At 35.7% G+C, this 27,435-nt stretch overlaps 3 protein-coding genes across 8 annotated transcripts; 2 read left to right on the top strand and 1 right to left on the bottom strand.

Annotated features, from left to right (window-relative positions):
- Positions 1–1,248: 1,248 nt before the first annotated feature.
- LOC114734385 (FRIGIDA-like protein 1) lies at positions 1,249–4,223 on the top strand. Its single transcript, XM_028922028.1, has 3 exons — positions 1,249–2,269; positions 3,058–3,221; positions 3,295–4,223. Exons 1-3 carry the CDS (start codon positions 1,381–1,383, stop codon positions 3,934–3,936), a joined length of 1,695 nt encoding a protein of 564 aa, XP_028777861.1. The 5' UTR covers positions 1,249–1,380; the 3' UTR covers positions 3,937–4,223.
- A 7,102-nt stretch (positions 4,224–11,325) lies between these two features.
- LOC114734390 (probable WRKY transcription factor 20) lies at positions 11,326–16,317 on the top strand. 6 transcript variants are annotated; one of them, XR_003739164.1, is made up of 7 exons: positions 11,332–11,657; positions 13,183–13,347; positions 13,664–14,213; positions 14,319–14,475; positions 14,560–14,718; positions 15,368–15,927; positions 16,104–16,317. XR_003739164.1 is itself a non-coding variant. In XM_028922034.1 (6 exons), exons 1-6 carry the CDS (start codon positions 11,433–11,435, stop codon positions 15,843–15,845), a joined length of 1,665 nt encoding a protein of 554 aa, XP_028777867.1. In that variant the 5' UTR covers positions 11,326–11,432; the 3' UTR covers positions 15,846–16,317. The 6 variants fall into 6 exon arrangements, 4 of the variants coding, with proteins under 4 accessions (XP_028777867.1, XP_028777866.1, XP_028777868.1 ...); XR_003739163.1 differs by having other exon boundaries at positions 16,045–16,317; XM_028922034.1 differs by having other exon boundaries at positions 11,326–11,657; positions 14,388–14,475; positions 15,368–16,317.
- Positions 16,318–17,895: 1,578 nt separating this feature from the next.
- On the bottom strand, positions 17,896–20,894 carry LOC114734392 (scarecrow-like protein 21). Its single transcript, XM_028922037.1, has 2 exons — positions 20,758–20,894; positions 17,896–20,040 (listed from the first exon to the last, which is right to left on the bottom strand). Exon 2 carries the CDS (start codon positions 19,863–19,865, stop codon positions 18,270–18,272), a length of 1,596 nt encoding a protein of 531 aa, XP_028777870.1. The 5' UTR covers positions 19,866–20,040; positions 20,758–20,894; the 3' UTR covers positions 17,896–18,269.
- Between the last annotated feature and the right edge of the window lie 6,541 nt (positions 20,895–27,435).

Below are 27,435 nucleotides of genomic sequence, written 5' to 3'. Positions count from 1 at the left end.
CTAAATTATCCCTATAGATACTCCCTCAACTATAATCAAGTAAAAGAGGAATAAGGGGTATTAAGAAAGATGATTATAGTGTTTTAGAAAAAATGTATCACTTTTTTTTATAATTAACTAACTTACCTAATTTTTTTTAATTTAATCAAATTAGTTAAATGGGTCTTATATTAAGGATCGGAGGAGTAAATCAAATCTAGTTACATTCTCAGTGGTCCAAATGATCCGGAGAGGATGAGAAGCATGTTTTTTTTGGGGGGGGGGGAGGGGACAAAGCAACTATCAAATAAGTTAACTTTTTAATTAGCGCAACTAAAATCATCACCCTGACAAAGCCATCATCCAACGAGAATATTAGAAAAATTAAAATCATATTTAAATTATACTCCCTCCGTTTTTTATTATAAGAGACGAATAACCGAATTATGTTGATAAAAAAAGTAGTTAAAATTAGTTAAGAACAATTAATGTGTAAAAAATATAATTTTTTTAAAATATTCTTATTAATAAGGAGAGAGCATGAGAGAAAACAATTAAATTATTGAAAGAAAGAGAAATGGGAGGGAGAGAGAGTGTGAGTTGGAGATAATAAATATGAGTAAAATAGAAAATCAACATAAAAAAGTAGAAACAACTTTTAAGTGTCTTTTACATATAGGAACATGCTATAAGCATCAAATGTCTCTTATAATAAGGAACGGAGAGAGTACCATTTTATTGTTCTCCCCAATGTTTATAAATTAAGTCAAACTCTGAAGAATCAGTTATATTTGTAAAATAAATCAGGATTAATATAATTTTTATTCCTAAAGCTTATTTTTATTTTAGTTCTGGTTTTTTTAATTTTAAACTATAAATTTTAGTATTTCAAATTTCTTTTTGTTTAATATATTAGTTTTTATAATTTAATAAAGATCTGGATTTTTTTTTTTGAAGGATCAAAATGTATTGTTTGAAAGTTAAGGAACTAAAATCAAAGTGAGAACAAATTGAAGAGATTAAAAATTCTATTAACCTAATAAATTATATTCAAATTAAATTCAACCTAATTAGGAGTCAAATTCATTTTTCATTCAGAAAATAAATGTCTTTTCCCCGAAGAATTGATATCGGGAGGGTGTTTCCCTTCAATCCTCCTACAAACGACCCTCCATCTCAGCGCGTTTTAACGTAGGCGTAAGGTTTAAAGCGCCCACACCACAACGCTGAAACCGATCCCCATGCGGCATTGTTGCCCTCACTTCGTCTTCGTCTCCATGGAACTGGATTCTGTCTCGTTAGGGTTTGCTATGCGCACCAGTTATCTGGCTAACACTGCAACACTATACTAGTAAATCGATTTCTGGTTTCAGTCTCAACGTCCGGCTGCTACCCAGCAAAATGTCCACGTTGAAGACAATTTCTGCGGCTCTAAAACTCATTGACGCGAAGAAAGAAAACCTTAAGAAAGCGTACGATGAGCTCCAAGCTCACCATTCTCTTCTCTCCTCCTCCTCCTGTCTCTCATGGTCTGACATCGATTCCCATTTTACCTCAGTCCAAGATTCTCTAATTCAACGTTTTCACCATCTCGAGTCCCTGGAATCCCGCCAATGCGATCCTCAAGTGGCACAAACTTCCCAATCAATTCCCGTTTCTTCTTCATCATTGCCTAATCAAAATCCGAAGGTTGAAGATTATGCTTCGGTTCTCAACAACCCATCTTCATCATCAAATCCTCCCGAGAATGGAGCTGATTTGGGTGCGGGAGAGTCTGTAGTACCTGATGAAGTGACGCCTAGGCGGGCGTTGGTTGCACTTTGCGAGAAGATGGATGGCAAAGGGTTGAGGAAGCACTTTATTCAGCATTTTAGAAGAAATAGTGGTCTTGAGGATGAGCTTCCCGGTGCGTTACGTTGTGCTCCAGACCCAGCGGCAATGATTCTGGATTCATTGGATGGGTTCCCTGGGGCTAATAGCATGAAGGACGCACGGAGGAGCAAGAGCTTTTGCTTGCTCTTTTTGGGAAAGTTAAGGGCTATATCGCCAAAGATTGAATTCAACGCGCGAGAGAAGGCTAGGAAGTTGGCGGCAGAGTGGAAATGGAAGTTCATGACTGAAGATCGTACAGACGCATTGGGGGCCTTGGCTTATTTGCATCTTTTGTTGACCTATGGTTTGGTTTCAGAAGTCAGCAGGGATGAACTTGTTGAGATTTCCGCAATGGCTGCGACCAACAAGGAAGTTCCTGAGCTCTGCCGAATTATGGGGTTGGCTGATAAAGTTCCTGGTAAGACAATTGCTCTTTTAAGGTCCGGTTAGTGTCTCTCAATTTAATGTTGTTAGAGGCTATATTGGTGCTTCAAGGACTTTAATTACTAATATGGAACGATTCCACCCTTTGTGTTAGAATTGTAGTACGTTGTTGCTTACAGACTTATTAGTGACAACCTGGTTTATTTATGAGAATCATATATTGACTTGCCTTTAGAATTATGATTTTTATAAGTTTGTGGCTTCGGCACAAGTTTATATTTGAAGCTAGGTTCTCTAATGAAGATGGATAGTGAGACTGAACGATTTTTTAAGATTTCAGAACTAAGCGAAGAAATGGGCGGTATGGGTTCTTAACTATTGAAATTGGGAGTAGGTATATGCAATATGTGCAAGGTTGGAACATTAGTTTGATAGATAAATGTCATCTGCTCGTGAAGCATGTAATGGGAAGACAAATTTCAAGTGTTAATATGTTATGTAAAGTATCGTGTTGATATAAGCATTTATCACATATTGACATAGAAATCGGTCCTTTCTTGAATTTCTTTGATATGTTCAGACGTTTGTATGTTATGGTGGACATGATATATGGGATCTGTGTACATTTCATATATGAAGTAAAAGATAAAAAATGCCAAGAGAAAAGATGGGCTAGATCTTATCATCTAATGATGGAATTCTACATGTGTACATATAGAGGCACACATTTGTTTCTAGTCGTCATGTTTGTATAATTACTTTTTGACCTTTTAGGTAGTTTTGTTGGCAAGAGATTAGACAACTATTATTTTTGTTTTTCAGATCTTGTTCAGAAACTTGTGGACAGGGGCAAATATGTTTTGGCTGTCAAGTATGTTATGGAGTTTCATCTTGCCGATAAAATCCCACCGGTCCCCATTTTGAAAGCTTGTGTGAATGACTCTGAGAAACTTGCTAAAAGAATCCTCCAAGAAGGAAAGCCTCCAGTAAGTGCGTCGCTATAATTGATGTCCTTACTTGTGGTGCTAGCGCTCATACTTATTATGGTGATCTTTGCAGGCTGAGGCCACATCTAGAGAAATCCATAAACTGCGGTCTGTAATTAAAGCCATCCAGAGCCACAAACTTGAATCTGAATATCCGATAGCAAGCCTTGAGAAGAGGGTAGAACAGCTGGAGAAGCAGAAGGTGGGTAAAAAACGACCTTTATCTGCTCTTGCTGCAAAGCCTCAACCTCAGTCTCAACAGCGTCAGCAACAACAACATCAATTGCATCAGAAAAATATCAAGAGCCAGGAGCAGAAGCAGCATAGCGGAAGCATGCATCCTCAAATATCTGTTCCAGTTGCCCCTGCAGCTGTCCAGCTGAATGTTGGTAGTGCCAATTCAGCATTACACCAGTATCAACAGCCTCTTATTCAGTCAACAGGTTTGTTGCCGAAACATCAGATTTCATACATAACCTCACAAGCCATGCCATATAGCATGGTGGCATCAACCTCTACCATCTCACCTTCTACAGGTCCTTCAGCTGGGTCTTATGATTTTGCCAGTATCCCTATGGGTTCCAGTGGAAACCCCAGTCAAGTTGGTTCTCATCCATACTCATCAGAGCTAAATTTTCCATCTGGTTATTGTGATAGAATCACTGCTTATAGTGGTCTTTCACGTTATTACCATTCATCTTACTATCCTCAATAGTTCAAGAAACTGAACCTCTTTTAAACACTGGAATCTTGGGGTGGTGTTACACCATTTTGGTTTCTCCCTGGCTTAGCACTTCTGGTTTCTGGTTATCAAAAGCATAATTTGCTTCTTTAATCACCATGATTGTAGGATAGGAACTAGATTCAGTAATTACGAATTGTGAGGGGTTATTTAGGTTTATGCTTTTGATTACTTGATCAGTTTGTATCTTTAAGAGAGTTAATCATTACCTTCAAGACTGCTTTGCTTTCTTCTGTTTTTTCATGGCAAGGGATGGCACTTAAATGGGATTTCAAAAGGCACTTAAATGGGATTTCAAAAGTAAAGTGTTCGTATATAGTGTAGGGTGATAAATTCGCCTGAGGTAAAATTCCTATCAAATGAGTCTACTGTCAGTTCATATGCACATATGATTTTTTTTTTGTCTCTGTTTTAAAAATGTAAAAGAATGCCACTGTTACCAAATGGGCTTTCAGCACTTAAGCAAGTGGACTTTCTGATCTCTTGGAAAATAGCCAAACATTTAACCAAATGCTTGTTTCCCAAGAGGACTTGTGAGAGCCCAAAAGTCCAAACCAAACACTCCCTAGTTATAAATGGGTTGGCCTTTTCAAAATCAATGTATGGAATGGAAGTAATCTGCCATCAAAAACATTTCCTGGATGTGCGTAGTTATTTTTGGTCTTCGATTTTACTTTGTCTCTCCCCCTAAACGGGCATATACCTTCATAAGATATGTTTTCTCTTTAGATGTCAACATTCAAACCTATGGCATAGGATTTGCATTTCCTGACTGTTTTTTTCCCTTTGAAAAAAAATGTCACAATCTACGAAGGACTGGGAGCTGGGAGTGTGAAAGGGACAGGATAAACCTACATATACGAGGACCCCAGACTCCTTTGCCCAGGGGAAGTTCCACTTGAGCCAATGCCTAGAAGAATTATATGTTTCTAAGAATTGTTTAGGAGGATGCTTTTAATCTTATTATACTCAGTCCTATGAACCATCCATCTAGGGTTGGCATGGCAAAGACGTTTATTTATTTTTATTGATTATCTTATGAACCTTTCCTCTTACACATTTTCTATCTTCAACATTAATCTTTTCCCACCCTCCTTTTTCATCTGAAATCCCTCCTAAAAGCAGGATTGGGCGCTCTCTAATCCCCACCGGCCTCCTGGGGGACCCAATGGACCCATCTGAGGTTGTCTTGAAAGTGCGAAGTCAATCTCTTAGTTTCCTTTTTGGTTTGCAATATGTTGTTCTCTTTAAATTTGACATTTGGCATGCCTGCATTGAATGGGCTTGTAGGTTTGGCTGTGAAGGGCAACGGATTTTTGCCTCAGTCTACTTATAAATTGAGTAGACAAGAGAAAATTTTAATTCGTTCCTTCTCAGAGACTGTGAGACCTAATGCACGTTGAGTAACTTATAGCTTATGTAGATGGACCTGAAATGATGGTGATCACTAATGGCCTTTGGTAATGCCTATGCGTATTTACATAGATGTTGATGTCTCATTCTTGCAGAAAGGTGAAAGAAGCCCAAATTGTAGCATGTTTGGGTACCATCTATCATTCCTCAGGTTGGCCTCCTTGATTTTGAATCGAAGCTAAATCTCAAGCTGTGTGAGTAATTGTGGATTGTATATCAATTACTCACAGGAGGTCAAACTAAGAACACTAAGAACACTCAATAATTGACAATTAAGATAACCTCCCTCTCCCTCTCAGGTTGATAATTAGGAGAATAAGCTCAAGAAAACATTAGTGTGCGTGCGCGTGCGCATGTGTCAGTAGTCAAGGGAGTTTTTGTTCTGTGCCTGAGAATAAAAACTCCTAGGCAATTTTTGAAGGCATTTATTTGCATCTTGCATCAGCCTCAGCCTTGCATATTCAAGATTTTACCTTAAGGCTGCGTTTGAACAATGGCAAAATGACCTTAGAAAGAAAGTTTCTGATGTTTATGGGAAAAAGCTTTCCCATTCCTGTTCCTTTTCTCAGTTCTATTTTGCACCAGACGTGCTCTTGAAGTGTTCCCTATATGAATTAGTTTTCATGTTCATAAGAAGTCTTATTTCTCTTTGCCAACTGGACTTATTCCCTTTGTTGTAAATAAATGCCTGGTGTCTACTTCCCTCCACATGAGAATGAGTAGATTTTTTTTGACTGCTGAATACATGACCATTCCTGGAATTTCTGCATTTAAGTCTCTCTGCCGCAGCTCTAGTTTCCTCATCCCTAACAGGAGCAAGCTATTAGCTATGGAGCTTTTATTTCTCTTTCGAATTTGTTTTACATTTAGAAGTTCTTAGACTCTGTCTGGGAAAGGTAGGAGTAAGGTAAAAAAAAGATGTATTGGAGAAATTTTAAACTGTGGTACCTTTGAATTGATCTTTTACCTGCGGAAAAGATGTGTCTGTATTATTATTTGATGATGTTTTGTACAAGAATATTCATCCCACCTTTCCAAAAGAAGTTCATCTTTTTTGTATTGATAGTTGAGAGTAATGTAACATGTAAGAGACCTCGTTTTCTCAGTGTATGGAAATTTTTATTCCTCTAATGGTTGAGACGTATTCTCAGTGCGTTCCTTGAAAATAGGCCGTTCATGACTGCCCAGCTTTCTTCCTTTTGTGCTTGTGACTTGTTAATGCTCTGGATTCAATCACCAAGAAGGAATAACACCAATTTAAAGTGTGTTATAGCTAGGACGTTTCGTTGATCAAAACCATAAATTTGTGGAAATTTTAATCAAATATTTTGAGAGCTATTGAAGTTATTATTATTATTATTATTATTATTATTATTATTATTATTATTATTATTATTATTATTATTATTATTATAATTTATTGTTTCTGTCAGCTTTAGTTTTTTTTTTATCTTGTTTTATAATTTACTGTGAAAAGTAAGAATGATCAAAGAAATTTTTTATTGTTTAGTTGGAGATGCGCTTGTAGTATATTAGGAAATACTTCTTTTAAAAAATTGTTTAAAGTATCCGTAAAAAGTGATTTTCGTCTATCTCAATTTGCATTCCAGAAGAGAAAAATAGTTATATATTATTGCTTTCTCCGCTTCTTAATACAACTACACAAGGAGTTGTAGGGTTAAAGTCATTCAAAATTATTATTATTATTATGAGATTGATATTGACACTTAATTTGAATCAAATTCTTTTGGTGACTTTTCTAATGGAAGTCCGAATGAATCGAAATAGAACCCATTAAAATTACAGAGAGAGACGTTTAAATTGTTTACAGTAGAAAATACGTAGGAGAGGTAAGAAGAAAAGAACGTGAGTTTTGTGTAATATCACTTTTTATCATATATATTTTTGGATTAATACAAACTTTGATCCTTTAAATTTGCCCTCATTTTGGTTTTGGTCCATCAAATTTTAAATAATAGGTTTTGGTCATTCAAATTTCTTTTTATTTAAAATATTTGTCTCTATAATCCAATAAAAACGTGAACAATTTTGCCTTTAGAGGGACCAAAATTTATGATTTGAAATTTGAAGGATTAAAACCAAAATGAGAACAAACTTAAAGGACTAAAGATTATATTAATCGTATATTTTTTCAATCTTATAAGTTGTACACCACAAAAATTTCAAACTCAAGCAGGCAACACTTGGGATTATCTCAATTTCATCCTTGTCAAATTTTCAATCAAAAGACCAAATTTTGCCTCATATTTTGTATATCTAAATATACATCATATAAAAAATAACTAAAGTTAGGTTTAATAACGAATCAAAATTTGAATTCTTGTTTAAAGAAGTACCCAATGTTTAGTATCTGATCTTACTTTAAACAGAATTATCTCCATATTCAGTACACATATATATAGTTTAAATAATATATTATAAATGCAGGACCGTATGCATCGAACACCAGAAAATTCCTAGAAGATGGGTTCAATCAAGTGGGAGTGACGGATGATTCATGCTTTCAAGAAATATCTTTCAAATGAAAACTCATTCAGAGAGAGAAAGAGAGTTGATGTTTGAGTTTGGATAGACATTTATCATATGCACTTCTAATGGATGTGACACCTTCTATTATACAACTCATTTCATTTAGGTGGATAGAGATAGCTCCATCTAAAAAAATTTGGAAAAAAAGAAAGAAAGAAAACCAACCAAATCTTTTTTAATCTTCTGAATGCATGGCTAGCCGATAAATGCTCAAATTTTGGTTTGCTTTCCTTTTTCCATACCTAATTATTATTTCCATGAAGGTGTAGAAATAAAAATAATTGTTGCCATGAATTAAAATAATTGAATAAAAAATATTAAAAAATGTGAATATAATTCTGCCTACTTTAAATTAAATCATTTTTCATCAAAATGCTTTTTTGTCTTCAAGATCTCTGCAGCATCGTCCATTAAAATTGACCACATCCTCTTTATTATAGTGACTAAAAGTTGAAGGGACATCAGATTTTGGATCACCAATAATTGAGTCAAAAATTCCCCTGTTTAAATCTAATTAAACTTCTTGTTTGCGTCCGAAGTCACAATTAGATTATCACTCGTTGATCTTATATAAATATATATATATATATATATATAAACACATTTATCTATGAATGTACGCATGCATGGCTTTAAAATGGGGAAACAAAAAAGTGATACATTTTTTTAATGCTCGTGGATTTTTGGCAGTCATGTTGAGTTTTGATTAATTTGAATTCAATTAGGTTAGATTTTACAACAGCAACTTTCTTAATATACAAAACTTGAATTTTAGAATATGATTAAGGAAGATAAGCACTAAACTTTTACAAAAAGAAGGGTCTGAAATTGAATTGAAATAAAACAAATAAATTATAGGCGAAATTAAATAAATAGGCCATATGATCTTATTACATGGGATCTTTCATCCCAATTTAATGCCAATAAGTAAGATGAGGGAAAAAAAACTTGAAGTTAATTCCAACTAAAGTTTAGAGTTTGTATGTTAATTAAAAGGTTATAGAGATGCTTGATTAGGTTTCAAAGCTTATGAATAATTAATTTCCCAATCAAACTTACCTCTCGTTGTTCGCTTCTATGCAATTAACCTAGACATTTTAGGACTGAGAACTTCAGGAGACTTGAATCCACAAATCACACAGGGAATTGCCGACAAAGAGACTAAACCTATTAGATTTAATTAACAAAAGATGGGAAAAAAGAAACAAAGAAAAATTCTTCCTGTGTTAAATATAGGAGTTAGTGTATGGATTTGTTTTGGTTTTAAATGTAAAATCTCAATTTATGTTGTCTCCTCAATTTATAATTTTTTTTCTAGATTATCCATATTAAGTGCACTTGATAAAAGAATTACTATCATGGACAGTCTCCAATACAAATGATTATATATGCTTTTTAAAAAATTAATAGACTCTTTTATTCTTATTTACAAGTCACTTTTAACATGTTTCAAATCCAGAAAAATTTTAAATTTTATTAACTTTATCTTAAGATTTAACAAATTTTTAACTTTATCTATAATTAATATACATTGTAGCCCATGAGAACAAAGTCAATATAATAATAAATAAAAGTTAAAATTATGCATTGAAAAACTTTTTTCTCTACCTTATAAATAGGAATACAAATTTTTTTCATTCTCTGTCCTATAAATAGAATTAAAAAAATACTTATTATAAATAATTAATATAACTAATTTTTCAATATCGTCAATTTAATTATCTAATATGTATATTTAGGAACACATGAATTTTTTTAAGAAATTTTTTTAATAGCTTAGGTGATATTGGTTGATATAGACAGTCGTGTAAATTATGTGAATGTAGTCCTTTGTGGAACCAAATTTGGTTTAAATTGGGCTTTCAGACTCAAAGGAAAAGGATTTGCAGTTTTGCACCAATCACTCACACTTTGTGATTTTGTGTGGTAAAGAGTAACATTGAGTTGGTACTTCCCACTGCTTTTCACTATCAAATCTTACCTTGCTAATAAAGTGCCATTATCATATAATTAATTACTTTTTAATTAAAAAATAGAGTGAGGAAAGGAAAAGAAATTAATAGAAACATTTTTGTTACACAATCCTTGTCCAATAGTAAATAATGCCTTGACACAATCATTAGCCTCCCTGGCTTAAAGTCTAAAAGTTAAATCCTCACAATCCTCACTTTTTGCTTTTTTCAGATAAGAAATCCTTTAAATATTAGTTTTTAATTATTTTTAAAGTTTTTTTGAAAGGATTGAGTGGTCCCACTCAAGTTGGACGTTTCTGAGTTGTTATAATAATCTCTTGGGTCTTGCGTGTCTAAAATTTTTAGACTTGGAATGAAAATGACATTTAGAATGAAATGGCATGATAAATCTTTCTGGTTAATTAATTTTTACAAATTTATTAGATTATGTGATCTAATTATCATCATTAGTTTGCATATAAAAATCATTAAAGGAAAAAACACTTTATTCACTAGTTAGCTATGATTCCCATGGTGTCATAACCAATCCAATGCCTAAGCCGTTGGCTCCTTCTTACAAATAATGCAGCTAATTTAAAAAAAATAAAAATGTTATACAAAATATATGAGATCAAAAAGATATCTATACATCTATAAATTTGTTGGAAAAAATATCACATACACATATATAGAATATTATGTGTGAAAAGTAAAAATTATTACTGGTTAAAAAAATGCGCACACTTAAATGCATATTTAAACTTATAGTTTTTCTTTATCAGCGGGGTTAGGTCCAGCAAAAATGGTTAGTTCCTCATAACGTGGTGAACCAATATTCAAATCCCCGCTAAAAGAGGTGTCTACATTTAGTGTCTCGAATATGATTGTTTCTAATAAGAGAATACCTATACTTTAACCAGAAAACCTATAGTTTCTCTTTTTCAATAAGAAGGTATAGTGTCAATAAATTTAAAGGTTTTTTTGGCAATAATTTTTTTCTTTTTTCTTTACAAAAAGAGGAGACAGATACTAGTGATTGGGGATTTCAGATGAGACCAAACTCGTAATTTTTTATTTGTAAGAGAAGTATTCATATCACTATGATATAAGGTTATGCTGAGCAAATAAGTTTTGCCTGCTTCTTTGTTTTTTTAAATTTTTTTTTAATAATTTTATTGAGATTCACACTTGTGCCAAGCCTAATTTACAGTAAAAAAGTAATAATTAATAATTAATGATGTTTTTTTGGGGGTAGGTTTGGTTGAGGTTGAAGTTGAAGTTGAAGGAGGTAAAAAAGAAGTGAGGAGGGAACGTTTAAAATGGGAGGAGAACTCAGACAAGCCATCACACAAACCCGAGAAGAGATCCAAACTTACAAGTCAACTGAGTCTCTCTCCCTCTCTCTCTCTCTCGCCGTCTCCTTCCCTCCTCTTCCTGACAACACAGGGCAGAAGGGAAAACACTCTCTCTTACACACTATCCGTGAAATGACCCTTTTGCCCTTCCATCTCCTCCTTCCTCTTTGACTCCTCTCGCCCGCCCTCGCTCTCACCAATGGACGCCGCTATCAACTCCGCCGAGGCTCGCTCAGCTTCGGAGCTCCGGCTCCGCCAGGTCTCTTCCTCCGATCCGACTCAATTCGTCGTTTCCCGAGGTGCAAGGTACAAGCTCATGTCTCCTGCTAGTCTTCCGATCTCCAGGTCGCCCTGTATCACGATTCCGCCTGGCCTTAGTCCCTCCTCGTTTCTTGACTCCCCCGTGCTTCTCTCCAACGTCAAGGTTAGCTCTGGCTTCTTTCTTTTGGGTTTCTTTTGTGGTTTTCCCCCTTTGGCTTGATAATGTAGTGCGTGTGTGGGACAGACTGAAGATTTTTTTTAGCTCTGTTTGGCTACTGAGAATAATAACGGGAAAGTAAAGTCGTTAGTGTAATGTGTTTATCCAGCTCAATGAGGTAAAGGATAGTGTTATACTGTTAATAAGTTGACTCTAGAGAAATAAAAGCCTGTTATACTGTTATTACATAATGAGTGACATTTGGAGAATCTGTTATTTTCACGACAATTTTCCTGCTTATAGGCTGGGGCCAAACAGAGCGTATCTAGGTCCATGACTTGCTTTGCTGGGCTCTAATTGTTCCCTCGCAAGCTTTTCACCTCTAGGATGATACTGTGGAAGGAATAATTGATTACTTCTGTGACGTGATTTAAATGCTGATGAGCTAAGATGCTCCTTCTTTAATGAAAAATTCGATGTTCTTGTTAGTGCACCGTATGTGCTTGTTTCTTCTCGTGGCGATTGTTTCTTTGAGTTGGCTTTTTCTTCATTGGCCTTTCAATTAATTGATTTTATATATTGGTGCTTGCTTGTGTTGGGACCGGTGGATTCTGATGCCTGCTCTCTCGCAGAATTATGTGTTGGCTGCTTTATGCCCTATCCCCGATATAGTATTCGTTGGAATATGACTTGCTCTAAGGATCGCTCAACATTCTTTTTTAATGTCAGTGTTGTTTTTTCACATAATGAATCTTCCCTTTTTGTTGGTGCTTCCTCTTTTTGTGTGTTAGCTGTTGTTTACGGTGTAGCAGGCTATACTGAAAATCAATCTTCCATCTGTGTTTGGAATAAAAGAATAAATGCATTTAAGGATTAGTGGCTTGATTTTTTTAAGTGTGCCCTGAGAATAGTATAAGGAATGTCAGAAAGATTGTGGGTCAAGTTTTTTTTATTTATTTTGGAAGGACATAATTATCTAGATGTTAATCGTCGAGGTGGCCTTAATTTGTGCAGAATTCTATGCGAGATTCGTCTATGAGTGGTTTTTCACAGTTGTATTTATATAACCACCCCACCACATGTCTTATGTTTATCTAGTCCTATGGACATCCAACGTGTTGAGAGAAGAAAAATAAATTTTCCTTTGCTCAAACATTGTGAGCCTTAACTCGCTTATAAATCTGCTCGTTAGTGTGCTTATCTCAGACATTTATACATGTTCTCTCCTCTCCCTTTTCACTTTGGATAAAAATACAGGAAGTTTGTGGGGTATTCCCAGGAGGGCATATATGCATAATATTTGTGAGGTTACCACTGGTTTTGCTGATTCCTTTATTGATGTTTGGAGCCTAACGATTTGCTGGTATTGAGAGACTGGCCATTTCTTTTATTAAACATGACCCCCTCCCGTTTCATTTTATTTTCCATGAAACTAAATGTGCTTTCCCTGCATTTGTGTGTTCTATTAAACTAAGCAATTGCTGCCCTTTAAGGACTGTAACTTCCTGTTACTTATTTTCTTAATCTGCAGGTGGAGCCTTCACCAACTACTGGGTCTCTTACTAAACCTCTGTCTGTTCAGGAATCTGTTTGTCCTGCCACATATCCTGTAACAACTGTACGCTTCAAAACCAATACTGTTGATGACAAAATATCTAGCTTCTTTGAGTTTAACTCAAACAATAGATCGAATATGGTAATGGAATATTTGTTGATCTTAATAATACGGTGATGAACATATCTTGTTTAATCTGTTGGATATATGGACTAGGGTTTCTTCTGTGCTTTAATATGCGTACTAAATTTAATGGGATGTGAAGTCTAATTAAATATCTAACTATAGACGACACTATCATATTTCACTAGATCATTCCCTTTGATGTTATGGTTTTCTAGCTCCTTTGTCTGAAGCTTAGCTGGAAACAAGTTTGGTTATCATATTTCATGTTACAATTTCATTATTGTTTGTCAAGACTACTTGTGCTTACTCAATTTCATTCACTAAATGTCAGGCTCCCACAGATTTCAACGGCCATGTAAACGAACCATCTATGCAAACACAAGGTTCAAGCCAAGCTCAATCTTCTGCTTCATCACCATTAGTGAAAAGTGAGATGGCAATGCCGTCAAATGAATTAAGTTTATCATCACCTGTCCAAATGGTTTGTTCTGATGCTACTGCTCTTGTTCAAGCCGATATGGATGGGTCTAACCCCAGAGGCAATGTAGCTAATGGGCTTCAAGCTTCACAAGTCGAAGTGAAAGATAGTGGTATCTCAGTTACTGAGAGAACATCTGATGATGGGTATAATTGGCGAAAATATGGGCAGAAGCATGTTAAAGGGAGTGAATTTCCACGCTGCTATTACAAATGTACACATCCTAACTGTGAGGTCAAAAAGCTGTTCGAACGTTCTCATGATGGGCAGATCACTGAGATAATTTACAAGGGATCCCATGATCACCCTAAACCTCAACCAAGTCGCCGATACTCTTCTGGCACTATTATGTCTATGCATGAGGAGAGATTTGAGAAGCCTTCATCTTTGTCTGGCCAAGATGGTAACCAATCAAATGCTTTGCATTAGTTCCAACTGTTATTGCTTCTTCCAAAGTGTATTAGCTGGCTTTTCCTTTATCCTAATTTTTCCATTGTATCTAAAACAGTCAATATGTATGGTCAAGTGTCTCACACTACTGAGCCCAACAGTAATCCAGAGTTGTCTGTTGTAGCAGCAAGTGATGATGGTCGGGAGGGTGCAGGACTAGCTTCCAATAGGATCAATGATGAAGTTGATGATGACGACCCCTTCTCAAAGCGAAGGTGTGAAAAATTTTGGCCCAAGCTCTCAGCTTTCATGGTTTCACCCATGTTTACTTGCCGACCATTGGGCCTTTTTATATGCAGGAAGATGGAGAATGGACATGCTGACATCACTCCTATAGTTAAGCCTATTCGAGAACCAAGGGTTGTTGTACAAACTCTAAGCGAAGTTGACATATTGGATGATGGGTATCGCTGGCGAAAGTATGGGCAGAAGGTGGTGAGAGGCAATCCCAACCCTAGGTATGTTCTCACATGTATGACAGGGAAACTAATCCATACTGATCAACTTAGTTGTAAAATTTAAAATATGTTCATCATCTAGAGATTTTTCACGTTCATTATTGAGCTGTTTTGGTCTTTTGCTTACTGTCTAGACAACAATTGAAGTGAGGTTTCAGTTTGCAAGCTATCAAGGATCATATAAGCACTGTGCTATCTCTTTCTTGCAGTGATATTATCCATGTATTAGGGGACTCTTAGGGTACTCTTTTAGTTTCGCATATAAAGTTTAATTTTTGCTCAGGCTTTACAACCTACCCCCCTTTTTTCTTAGTTTCATTGTTATGGTGTATTAGTATTACATTTATAGTTGTGAAGTTGTATATGTACATATTTTCCAGCAAAATAGTTATTTGTCCAAGACAAGCATTGTGGCTTTCTACGATGTCAATCTTCAGTAAGTCAACACTTAGCTAGGAGTGCCGTTGCTTTTATTGAGTTTTTACTGCAATAATAATTGCATTTTTGGTGTTCTGGAAATGGCTCAAAAGCATGAACTGGAAATCAAATATATGTCCCTGGACATAAGTTTACAGGCTAACAATAAAAGTGAGTCCAGCTGCATCTTCTCATGTTTCTCTGTTTCTCACTATGCTCGCTCATCTTGCAGGAGTTACTACAAATGCACCAATGCCGGTTGCCCTGTTAGGAAACATGTGGAGAGGGCTTCTCATGATCCCAAAGCAGTAATAACCACATATGAGGGTAAGCACAATCATGATGTACCTACTGCAAGGAGTAGTAGCCATGATACAGCAGGACCAGCAGCTCCAGTTGGACAGACCCGAATAAGATCAGAAGAAAGCGATACCATTAGCCTCGACCTTGGGATGGGTATCAGCTCGGCTGCTGAAAATAAATTGAAGGGACAAGGACAAATGCTGCTGTCTGAATTTGGGAATGATCAAACTCATAGCAACAGTTCCAATTTCAAGTTTGTTCATAATGGCCCAGCTCCGGCATACTTTGGTGTTTTCAATAATGGCTCAAATCCATTTGGTTCTTCTAGAGAGTCCTCATCTCTGAACCATACCACTTATCGGTGCCCGCAGCCACAGGGCATAGGAAGAATACTAACTGGTCCGTGACATTGTCTAGTCTCTGCTGAAAAAAACAAAAAAAAAATTCCAAGTATTATTTTGCTTCATTCTGGCGGCAAAAGATGAAAAGGTAACACATCTTATCATCACTATGAAACTGCGAATAAGTTATTTTTATGTGGAGATTAACTGTTTGAAAGTTGCATCTTTATTACCATTAGTGGCTTGCCTGCTTGCTTTTCTTCAGGTTGACTTGGAAGTCTAATTACTATTTGTAAATTAAAATTGGAGTTCATATCTGTACAGAAGTGAAGCTGATTTCAGAGTTGCTTCTATAAAGACAAACCCTTGTAAAAGGTACTATTTTATGTTAGGGGCGTTTAGTCTTTTCATTGAACTCTTGTTTGTAAGTAAGAAGAGAGATTGTTGTATATTCAAGCAACTTATGTTCAATACACTTTGTGATTTATGACGTGCTTGCCAATGAGAAACCTCTTCAGTTGTACACGAAAAATTACAAGTAAATTGTACTTAAAATGTTCGGAAAAAAGTTGTAATTAATTTTAACCCTTCTTTTCCTTGAATTGTAACCTGCAGTTAGTTTTTTCCCCTCTTTAAGTGTTCGAACAAAACTGTAAGGAATTGTAATTTAATCAGTGACTTGTTATAACCTTGTTATTACAAGTTTGTGGGAAAAAAATTGTACTTCAAATCCCAAGTATAATAATTTGATGTTGGAATTATTGAAAGGAATAAAATTATTTATCACCTTCTTATTCTGGAAACATTTGAAAAAAAGGGAATTGTATGGGGTTTGAATTTTTCTTAGGGTCTGCTGGTATGAGGGAAAATGAAAGGAATGCAGGAAAATTTTTAATAAAAAATTAAAAAACTTTAATTAATTTTTATTATTCTTTTAGATTATTTCTTCTCTTTATTAAAATTTCAAAACTCAACTTCTCTAATTTTTTAAATAGAGCTTATTAAAATTTTTCTACTCCTCCCCTCTAGTTTCCTCATAATAACGGTACTCAATGACAGAAGACAACTCTACAAAGTGAACATGGACTCAATATGACCCTTTCCTTTTTCTCGCCATCAATATAATCATTCTCAGAAGCTAGTAATATTTTCCCGAGATGAAAATACAATGGCATTAATAAAGGGGAATAGAACAGTTTGCTTTATTAACATGATTGTCATTAATGATACAACAAAAACCAACAAAACAACACAAAAATCTTCTGATTTCTTTCGTTCTTTTAAAACAAGTTTTAATTTTTTTTGTTTGTTTTTCAAAACATATTTTTTTAAAAAAATGGAAATCAAACGGGCCAAAATCTTAGTTTGCAAGAAGTTGAACTCTAGGACCCACACATGATAATTATGTAACAAGCTGAAAGACAAAAAAATGGATTACAAAATCAGAGAAAGAAATATCTTCTTTTTCCCTCCTATCATATCGATTAAAATGGGTAATAGCTGTCCACTTTCTCTCCCTTTCCCCCCTTCTCTCTTGCATAATTCTCTTCCTTATCTTATCCTTCTTATCATATGACACACAGCATTTATTCTCAATACGCTTCAATGCAGAGATCACAGTCTCAGAGTTAGGTAGAGATGCATCTCGCTTTGACTCTTCAACTCAATAGTTTATAAGAATTTGGAACTTAGATATTTCTATTCTTCTTTATCTCTCTGTTTTCTGCACCTAATCCCTTGTCTGCTAAGAAAGTTTAACACAGCTCAGCTTTGTAAACATATAAAAAGAATTTCTGTTAAACTTTGTAAACAACCCTTCAAAGCCACTGAGGACATTCAGAGCTAGAGTCATCAAAAGCATCCAAGAACTACAAATATATACAACTACGAGCGTCCTGGTTAAGAGAATCGCCTTTTTTTTTCTTTTTTGAGAGGGATATTTTAGGGACGGCCATTCTCCGAATAATAACTCTGAATGATCCTAAAACCACTATTCCCAGGATTTGTTTACCACGCTTGGAATTCAATTTCTGAAGTGCTCACTTGGATAGAGATACTTTGCAAAGTAAGCTGGAAACACTTTGGTTTGTTTCCAAGTTTTAAGGCCTTTTCTTTCTTCATTTTAAAAACTAGTAATTTTATTGATACGAAAATAAATGTGTATCAAGCTCAAACTTAAGTCGTCCTTAGGTCATGTCGGGCCTTTAATTATGAACCTAGGGTCAGCCTAAGACCAACACCTAAAAGACTATTAGGTTTGGCCCAAGCCCGCATACCTGGATAAATTTCACAGTATATAAACCAGTACTCTCCCTTGCTTGCTGAAACTGACGTTGCTGATATGAAATTCAAGATGGTTTTGACGAAAGTAAAGAGTAACTTCACCATGAAATGAAGAGTGCAGAGGGAAATAAAAATATACAGAACTAGGTTACCTCACTAAAAGCCCTCAATGGCAAAATTGAATCAATTTCCTGTTCTGGGGGATTTTCACCTCCAAGCACAAGAGGCAACAAGAGGTCGAGTCATCCAACCAAGGTATAGTGCACCGTCTCTTTCTTCTAGAGTATAATCTCCGCAGTAGCTCTCCAGTAGATTCTTGATGGTAGAATTCACGAAGGAGCTCAATGGATATGGCTTAAATCCAGCCATGGCAAAGCGCGACCTCCACGTTCTCAAAGGCTCATGGCGTTCCACCCTTTCTGCCCCTTCACATGCTACTAAGTTGACGAGTTCTCGAGCCAGACAATGTTGTTCCACATTGATCCTCTCCTTGTGCTCCCTTGGCAGAACTACATCAATTGACTCAAAAACAGGCAAGTAATAGTCCAGTGTCTCAGCAAAACGGGGGAAGAAGGGGACCCGGTTGGTGTTGGATTCCTGCTCCACCAGAGTCACTACTTTGGGGCAGATTTGCTTTGCCAATCTCAACAACCGTTCACGAGGATTGTGACTGTCCACAGTCTCGTCCGGTACATGGTGAAGCATCATGGCAAAATTTACAGCAACAGCTTCGCCAGGTTGAAGCTTAAGGTCTTCGAGTTGCACCTTTGAAGGAGCAACACCAGCAGCATGGAACTCAAAGGGAACCTGACACGATTGTGCAAGTCTTGTTAGTCTTTTCCGCACAATATCGAGGCCCCCTCCACGAGCAAAATTTGAAAAGGAGTCGTCAAAGCCAGTTATTCTGAGTGCTGGCGGCCCACCTGGTCGTCCAGCAAGAGCCTGAATTAGGCTTATCCACTGGCTCCCCTGGTTAATCTGAAAATCAATAATATGGACTCTATTTTCTTCCTTCATGGCTTCAGCAATCGCCCCATTTGCTGACAAATAGCCAAACTTGAAGTATGGGCAGATTTCAAACAGCAAGTGCATGTAGGAAAGGAGTTCGTTACCAGTAGGCTCCTTGCATTTTAAGGCCTTGTAGATTGCACTTCCAGAACAGGCCATCCTCGCCACAAGAGATTCCAACATATAAGCTCCTATCCGTTGGACTGGGTTGCCCGAAATGGACACCATTTTCCTCATCTCAGACATCAGATATTCAGTTATCTCTATATCATTTGCATCCATCGATTTCGCACAAGCAAAAAGCATCTCTTTCAAATCCCCTCTAGATGCTACGTCCGTTGTTAGTTTCCACTTCTCTGCCTCCGACAAAATCTGATTAGATTCCATAGGAACTACAGTGTCACACATCCCCAGAATTTCGGTATCAGTTCCCCGCATAGCAGTTTCTAACTCTCTTATCACATGGCTCAGGTCATCAAGGTCATTCGTCAAGCAAGATTCATCCTCTAGGGAGCCACTGATGATTTCAAGTGACTGCTGGGGCATTAGCGCATAAGAATTTGACTCCAGCTGTGACGCGGGGCTGTCATGAGGTGAGAAATTGGCAGAAGATGGAGAATTATTATGGTTTGGAAAACTGTTTGTCCTTGAGGAAGATTCTAGGGTGTAATGTTGTTCTAAAGTTTGAACTGAAGAGTAAGTTGTTGCTTGGCTGGTGTTATCAGATGAGTGATAGCCTTGGTGCTCAACATAGAACCTTCCAGACCCATAGGCATGTTTTGCTGAAGTTTCCATGAAAAATAACCACTTCTTTGAGTACTCTCAAGAAGTATCAAATGCCTTTCTGCAAGTATACCCAACGTTCTTTGACAGGAGAGTTTGATACTTCTTCACTTCATGGGCTCCATGATTGTAGTCTACCTTTCAATGTTTTACCAGGTAAAAGCAAGTGTACTGAAGTTGTGTTATTCTGCAGAAAGGGTAACAAGACAACAATTATAGGAATAGCAGCATGACAAAAGAGCCATAACCACGCAGAAAACTAAGATGCAGCATTCCTAATGCCAAAATAAGAACCAAGTAATGTTAGAATTACACTAAAACACTATAAAAATTCAACAGTCAAATTTTCTGATATCAATAAAAGAAAGGAACAATTACACTTGACTAGCCGCTTACTTATACACAGAAATAACGTAGGTTTCATGACTTATGTGTTGAATATGCACTAAATTACATAGGAATATTGTATATTTATGCATATATCTCGTATAAATTTCTTTTCAGAAAGATGCTCGGAAGGATGTTCAAGATTTTTGACTCGTATAAATAAGGCAAAATTATCAATTATGTAAGAAACGACTCAAAACCTTAAGCTCTTTGTCACCACTTTTCCCTAGCTAGGAACTTCACAATATATTATGAACTCACGTATGTAATCATCAAAGAGAAAAATTCGAACGCACAGGTTCAGATCAATAACTCTGCTGATATTACTCAAACAACAACAACAACAAAACCAGATTACATAGAAAAGAAAATCATTAAAACTAATCTAAGAGGCGTTTCTCCTTTCCGAGTTTTCTCTAAACATCGCAAAGGAGGCTCAAAGCAGAGGCACTTCATGAGAAACTCACTGTATTAACGAGGCAAACAACACTAGTTTAATAGTTTCAGAGATTCTCACCTTAAGAATCACAAAAATCCGATTCGAAACCGAATATTACAGAACCAGTGAGTTTCCAGGTCAAGCGAAGCTCAGATATTGAAGATTTAGACACCACAGAGAGAAAGAGAGAGAGAGAGGGGGGGGGTTGTTGAGTTCTTCCTCCTCTTGCCCCCTTAAGACCCTTTTTTCCCTCTGAAATGCGCTTTGCTGTTTTATTTATATGAACGAGCACCATGAGGATCTGGTTCTTGAAATTACTTTAATGCCACTATGATTGCACTCAAATTACGTCGACTTGTAATAAATAAAGGATCCCTGGTTCATTAAAATATGTGGGATTAGTTGGTTACTTATGGAAGACTTGATGTGCGTGCTTAATTCAAGTCAACCAAATAGCATGTTTATTCTGACCCGTGTTGCGTGGAATTTGAAAATCAACTGTACTGAGATTTGTACGTTATACTATAAAATTTGAATAATAAATTATACTGCATTATTTCAGAAATTTGTTTTAATTTATTTTATTTTTTGACTTCATAATTTTCTTTCAAGCTGTTCCTCATATATTAAATAAGGATATTGATATGAGGGTGGTTTCATTAGCAATAATAAGGGATCTATCAGAAAAAGAAACCAATATATGTATTTTTTTAAATAAATAACTAACTTGATTAATTTTAAATTTTATAAATTAATTGTCTAACGTGTATTTTTAGAATCACAATAATATTATTCGTATCTTATTCATGATCGAATTTATTACAAATTTTATATTTTATATTGATATATTAACATAGGGAGGCAAAAGAAATTAATATATTAACAATGGTGATATTGACGTGAATAATATGTTAATGTTATTATGAATACTATATAAAAAAATTCATTTAATAGCCTTGGCCGCATGAGTACAATATTTATTATTTAAGTTATGGTTTGAATTCATTCAGCTCAAAAAAAAAAAGTTATGGTTTGAATTCAAAGGGTTCCTCTCCGTTTATTTATTATGTATGAATTTGAATATTTTTATATCTCCGTCGATGATTTATTAAGAAATAAATCAATATTTAATGCGGAAAAACCAAATTAAATTCGTTTTAGTGAATGGCAAGCATGTGGTCAGAGCAACAGTAGAATAATCTAAATCTGAATTTGATATTTTCACATAAATGTGATTTTTTTTATTATTAAACTTGAGCAAGTAAAATAAAGGAAGGAGTGATGGTAAAAATGGAAATTAAAAAAAAAAGGACAAAAGATAGAAAAGGGTATGTCGGTAAAAGTAGATGATATTTCGATAATCGAGCTGAACGTGTGGGAGGGTTTTGGCGGCTTTGGCCCACGCGGTTTTCGCCGCTGGATGCCTCTTTTATGCTCCCCTTCGTCCCAACGGCCATCATTCCACGACTTAGTCTGTTTGGTAAAAAAAATTTTTTTTAAAAAAGAAGAAACTTTTTTTAATAAACTTGATTTAAAAAAATTTTAAAAATAAGATTAAAAATTTTAATTAATTTTTTATTTTACCTCTTTTCTATTAAAATTTTAAAATATTATTTTTTAATTTTTTAAATCAAGCTCGTTAAAATTTTTCTTCCTTTCCTTTTCTTTTATTTCTCTCATACCAAACATAGGATAGTTTCTCTTTATTTTTTTTATAAATTTTCATTAATACAATTTTTGATCATCAAATTTACTTTTATTTTGATTTTGATATTTTAAGTATGAAATCATATTTCTTTTTATTTAAAACATTAATCTCTATAATTCAATAAAAACTTGAGTTATTTTACTACTTGAGAGACTAAAACATATGATTTGAAAGTTGGGAAACCAAAATTAAAATGAGAATAAACTTGAGGGATCAAATATTATATTAACCCTATAAATTATATATAAATATATAGTTGATCTGACTAATTAATTTAAAATGAATAAAAAGGTGATTAAGTTAATTATTTATCAAATAAAAAATGCATATTATTTTTCTTAAAAATATTCAGGAGAGACATTTAGTATCATGACAACAGAGCTGCAACTATTTTGGTTTAATTTATTTTCATTCCAAACATTTGTTTGTGTACTTTATGAATACCAAAAATCTATCCTGGCCAAACAAAAGACAGAATACCAAAAATCTAATATGGCAAACATGTAAGAAGCTTTCACTGAAATATAATTTAGCAAGAAATTTGAGTTAAAAGAAAGTTTGATAAATGTTGCAAAACATCGAAAGAGATAAAATTAGGTTTTAGGACTGAATCCGATTTTGATAGGTCGATGGCAAAAAAAAAAAATTTGATAGGTCATGCTATTCATTAATTATCAATTGTCATGAATAATCATAATAAACCAAATACTCTATAGTCCATATCACATCATTTATTTTATCATGAAATTGTCACTTTCAAAGCTTCAAATTAGAAAAAAAAAAGAAAGAAAGAAATAAGATGTCCCATTTCCTTTAATATATGTGACGAGGGCCTTACATCAATACCAAATTTAAATTGATGATATAATCACAATATTTCAAATTTCAAAGCGTGATACACACAAATACCAAATGACAAAAAAACAAATCATATCACCATCACGTTAGACCAAGGCAGAGCTTCTAGTCTGCCTTAAAAAAAGAAAAAAGAAGAAGAGATAATGCTGAGAGATTAATTTTTAATATAATCTTCACTTCCTCTGATAATTATCATTTAGCAATAAACATCTTTTTAATTATATAAAAAGGTCGCTTGATTCAAGTACAACTTTCTAGAAAGTTAGCTTTCGAGAAAGTTTATATGACTTGCTTATTTAATATAATTTTTTTATTTGTTGATGAAAAAGGAATATAATTTTTTTTATTTATTGGGAAGTTTATGTTGTATATGTTGAAAATAAATATACCACTATTTTGTTTGTTAAAACATAAATATCCTTATTTTATGTTTAGATGGTTTTATTGTAAAATATATTTTAAAAATATTAGTACAAACTCTAGATAAAAATTTAGACTCTCTCTACAAAACCATGGGCAGCACAAAGACAAAGACAGTTTTAAGTCATTTGCATACTCTCTTTTTTGTTGTTGAAATTTTTATTAAAAAGGTTTTAAGTCTACGTCAACCAACTTAGCTTAAACAGACGAAGCATGTGCAAATTTAATTTACACTTGAGCAGATAGATGTATAGTCTATTCAGAAGAAAAATCAAATTCTGATCCAAAAGCTTTGAGTAATCTTTAAGGTTTAAGGCTTTTCTAGAAGAGTGATTAAACTAACCTAATTTGTGATTAGGTGAAGTTAAGACGTTTATCTTGTTTTGGGATAACTTTATTGGCAATTAATGAACTCATTATCCATGGAACCAAACACAATGACATGTCAGCCTCATCTCACTCCAAATTGATTTGATGGACACATAAGATTGCAACAACGTAACACCATCAAGGCATCAATTAGCGGAATTTGATATTAACGTTTTGTTTGTTATGGGGAAAATGGAGGGGAGAGGAGGAGAAAGAAAACTTTCAAAAACTCAAGTTAAAAAATAAAATAAAAAAATAAAAAAAGATGTAAAATAAAAGTATAATCAAAATTAATTAAAAATTTTTAACTCTGCTTATTTAATTTTTTATATCAAGCTCATCAAAATTTTTCCTCTCTTTCCCTCTCCTCCATTTTCTTCATACTAAATAGATCCTAAGCGACATTGCACCGTACAAGAAAATAAGTGTAATTTTATACTCTATTTGATTTTAGACATAGAAATTAGATAATTAATTTGTAAAGATTGAAAAAATGAGTTAATTTAATTATTTATAAATTTCTTAATATATCGGATCAATAAAAAAAGTTTAGTAACATAATTATCAATATAAAAAAAAACAAGATAAATTGAAATTATATATTTAAGACGAAAACAACATCCTCTATTGATTCTTCTGGGAAAGGATCTATACTGCATAAAATGGAAAGGATAAATAGGCGACTTGAGAGGAACCAGATGGACGCGAGATTGTTAGCAACAAAAGAGGAGCTGTGGAAAGAGCTTGAGGAGGTCTTGGTTCAAGAGGAAATTATGTGGTTGCAGCGCTCGAGGTGTAGTTGGTACTCTGACGGTGATAAAAATACAAAATTCTTCCACTCTATGACTAACAGTAGGAAGCGAAGGAATCGTATCGAAGCTTTACGAAGAGAGGACGGTAGCTGGGCTTATGATAAGGCTGAGTTAATGCAGTTAGGTACGGCCTTCTATAAAAATCTGTATACTGAAGATGGATCAGCAACTAGCTACGTGTCGTTTGGGCAGGCTTTCCCTGTAGCAGATGAGATTACACTTTCTGGGATTGGTAGAGAGATTAGCCCTATTGAGGTGAAGGAAGCCCTGTTCGCTATGGGTCCTCTAAAAGCACCGGGACCGGATGGGCTTAATCCTTTGTTCTTTCAGAGCCAGTGGGACATCGTAAGTGATTCGGTTGTTAATATGGTAAGGAGTTTATTTAATTCCCCTTCTGAAATAGCTGCTATTAACGGGACAAATATTGTACTGATCCCCAAAACAGAGCATCCGGAGACTATTAGAGAGTTCAGACCCATCAGTCTTTGCAATGTTATATACAAAGTCCTAACCAAAGTTCTAGCGAATCGCTTAAGGAGGTTGATGCCAATGATAGTTGCCCCAAACCAATGTAGCTTCATACCCGGAAGATTGGGAGCAGACAACATTATTTTGGCACAAGAAATTTTTCACTCCATGAGAACTAAGAAAGGGAAAAAGGGATACATGGCCCTCAAAATAGATCTGGAGAAAGCTTATGATAGAGTTCGATGGCCCTTTCTTCTAAGTTGTTTGCGGGAGTTGGACTTGCCTCAGAATGTAATTACTGTTATTAATCATTGTGTGACTTCGGCTAATATGCAAGTTCTGTGGAATGGAGTTCATGGGGAGAACTTTGTTCCTTCTAGAGGCCTTCGACAGGGCGACCCCTTATCACCCTACTTATTCGTGATTGTGATGGAGAAGCTGGCTCATCTAATTCAGAATGAAGTTGCAGAACACCACTGGCTTCCTTTCCGTCTTAGAAAGAAGGGCACAGCAGTGTCTCACTTGTTTTTTGCAGATGACCTTTTTTTGTTTGCTGAAGCTAGTATGGATCAAGCAGGTCTGATCAGAGCTTGCCTTGATGACTTTTGTGCGGTTTCAGGGGAGAAGGTAAACAACGCAAAATCCCGTGTGTTCTTTTCGGGCAACGTTAATCATAATAGAGTACATGAGATTAGCAGTTTCTTGGGCTTTACTCCTACGTCTGATATGGGGAAATATTTAGGAGTTCCGATCCACCACCAAAGGGTCTCAAAACGAACCTATCAATTTATCCTCGACAAAATGGATGCGAGGCTCTCTAACTGGAAGGCAAAGTCTCTTTCTATGGCTGCACGATGCACTCTAGCCTCGTCTGTCCTATCTACTATTCCATCTTACAGCATGCAGTCGGCTTCCCTCCCCACGAAAGTGTGCATGCAAATAGATCAAAAGTGTCGTAACTTCATCTGGGGGAGCGGGGAAGAGAAGAGGAAGGTACATCTAGTGTCTTGGGAGAAGGTTTGTAAACCAAAGGATGAAGGCGGACTGGGTCTCAGGCAGGCCAAGTTACAAAATAACGTTTTTATGATGAAGCTAGGCTGGTCTCTCATTAGAAGAAGGGACGCTCCTTGGGTTCAATTTATGCGAGAGAAGTATTGCTGTGGAAAGGACCTGTTGCCGAAAATCGACAAAGGCAGGAAGGGGTCTAGGGCGTGGCAGGGCATTAAGAGCAACTGGGACTTACTTCGAGCAAGCTTGCATTGGAAGGTAGGGGACGGGAAACAAACGTATTTCTGGTACGACAATTGGCTGCCAAATCACGATAATCTGCTCAAGATGGCTACCCAACCAGTGCCCCACGATTTGATTGACCTGAAAGTGGCTGATATGATTACCGGAACAGGAGATTGGTTGACGACCCTCTTCAAGGATTTCCTACCGGATCGGATTACCCGAGAAATTGCTGATTTTCGGTTGAACCCATCACGAGAAGACGCGGTAACATGGAGATGGTCTCCGTCGGGGTCGTTCACAACTAAGTCAGCTTATATGAGTCTTAACAGCACGGAAGGTAACTCTAGGAAATACTTGTGGCGAAGTATCTGGAAATTGAACCTACCCCAAAGATGCAAGACCTTATTATGGCTGGCTGGGCAGGATCGTTTGTTTACTAATGATGCTCGCCACCGTCGAGGTTTGGCTTTGTCAGCAAGATGTAGCATTTGCATGCATGAATGTGAAAACTCTTTACACACTCTACGTGATTGTTTTGTTGCGTCTGAAGTCTGGCAGAAGGCCCTCCCGAGGCATTTGCATGTTTCTTTCTTCGCAAAGCAGGACGTTAGTTCATGGATCCGCTGGAATGTGAGACAGCAGTTCCAGGTGCAACAGGTGCCATGGAAAATCGTGTTTGGACTGGTTAGTAGACAAATCTGGTTAGCTAGGAATGAGCATGTGTTTGAACAAGGACGGGTGAACGCGACCACGGTTATCAGCAAGGCGTTGGCATGCTCAAAATGGGTCAGCGTTAGCAAGCGAGCCACCCAATCTGGTGGGGTGCGCTACCAGAGGTGGGTGCCGCCAATGGAAGGAGCAGTAAAAATTAATGTGGACGGCGCTGCG

This window comes from Neltuma alba, unplaced genomic scaffold, assembly GCF_004799145.2.
Source record: "Neltuma alba isolate B1F8T4 unplaced genomic scaffold, ASM479914v2 tig00013089_pilon, whole genome shotgun sequence".
NCBI classification, from domain to species: Eukaryota; Viridiplantae; Streptophyta; class Magnoliopsida; order Fabales; family Fabaceae; genus Neltuma; species Neltuma alba.
The sequence above is the reverse complement of the archived record's forward strand: the minus strand, read 5'-3'. Positions and strand labels throughout refer to the sequence as shown.

Bases quoted from the DNA above. Each gene is read 5' to 3' on its own strand.
- LOC114734385 (XM_028922028.1), top strand. From the start codon at position 1,381: ATGTCCACGTTGAAGACAATTTCTGCGGCTCTAAAACTCATTGACGCG. The intron at 2,270-3,057 runs GTAAGACAATTG...TTTGTTTTTCAG, and splicing joins GTTGGCTGATAAAGTTCCTG to ATCTTGTTCAGAAACTTGTG. The intron at 3,222-3,294 runs GTAAGTGCGTCG...TGATCTTTGCAG, and splicing joins TCCAAGAAGGAAAGCCTCCA to GCTGAGGCCACATCTAGAGA.
- LOC114734390 (XM_028922033.1), top strand. From the start codon at position 11,433: ATGGACGCCGCTATCAACTCCGCCGAGGCTCGCTCAGCTTCGGAGCTC. The intron at 11,658-13,182 runs GTTAGCTCTGGC...CTTAATCTGCAG, and splicing joins TGCTTCTCTCCAACGTCAAG to GTGGAGCCTTCACCAACTAC. The intron at 14,214-14,318 runs GTAACCAATCAA...TATCTAAAACAG, and splicing joins ATCTTTGTCTGGCCAAGATG to TCAATATGTATGGTCAAGTG.
- LOC114734392 (XM_028922037.1), bottom strand. From the start codon at position 19,865: ATGGAAACTTCAGCAAAACATGCCTATGGGTCTGGAAGGTTCTATGTT.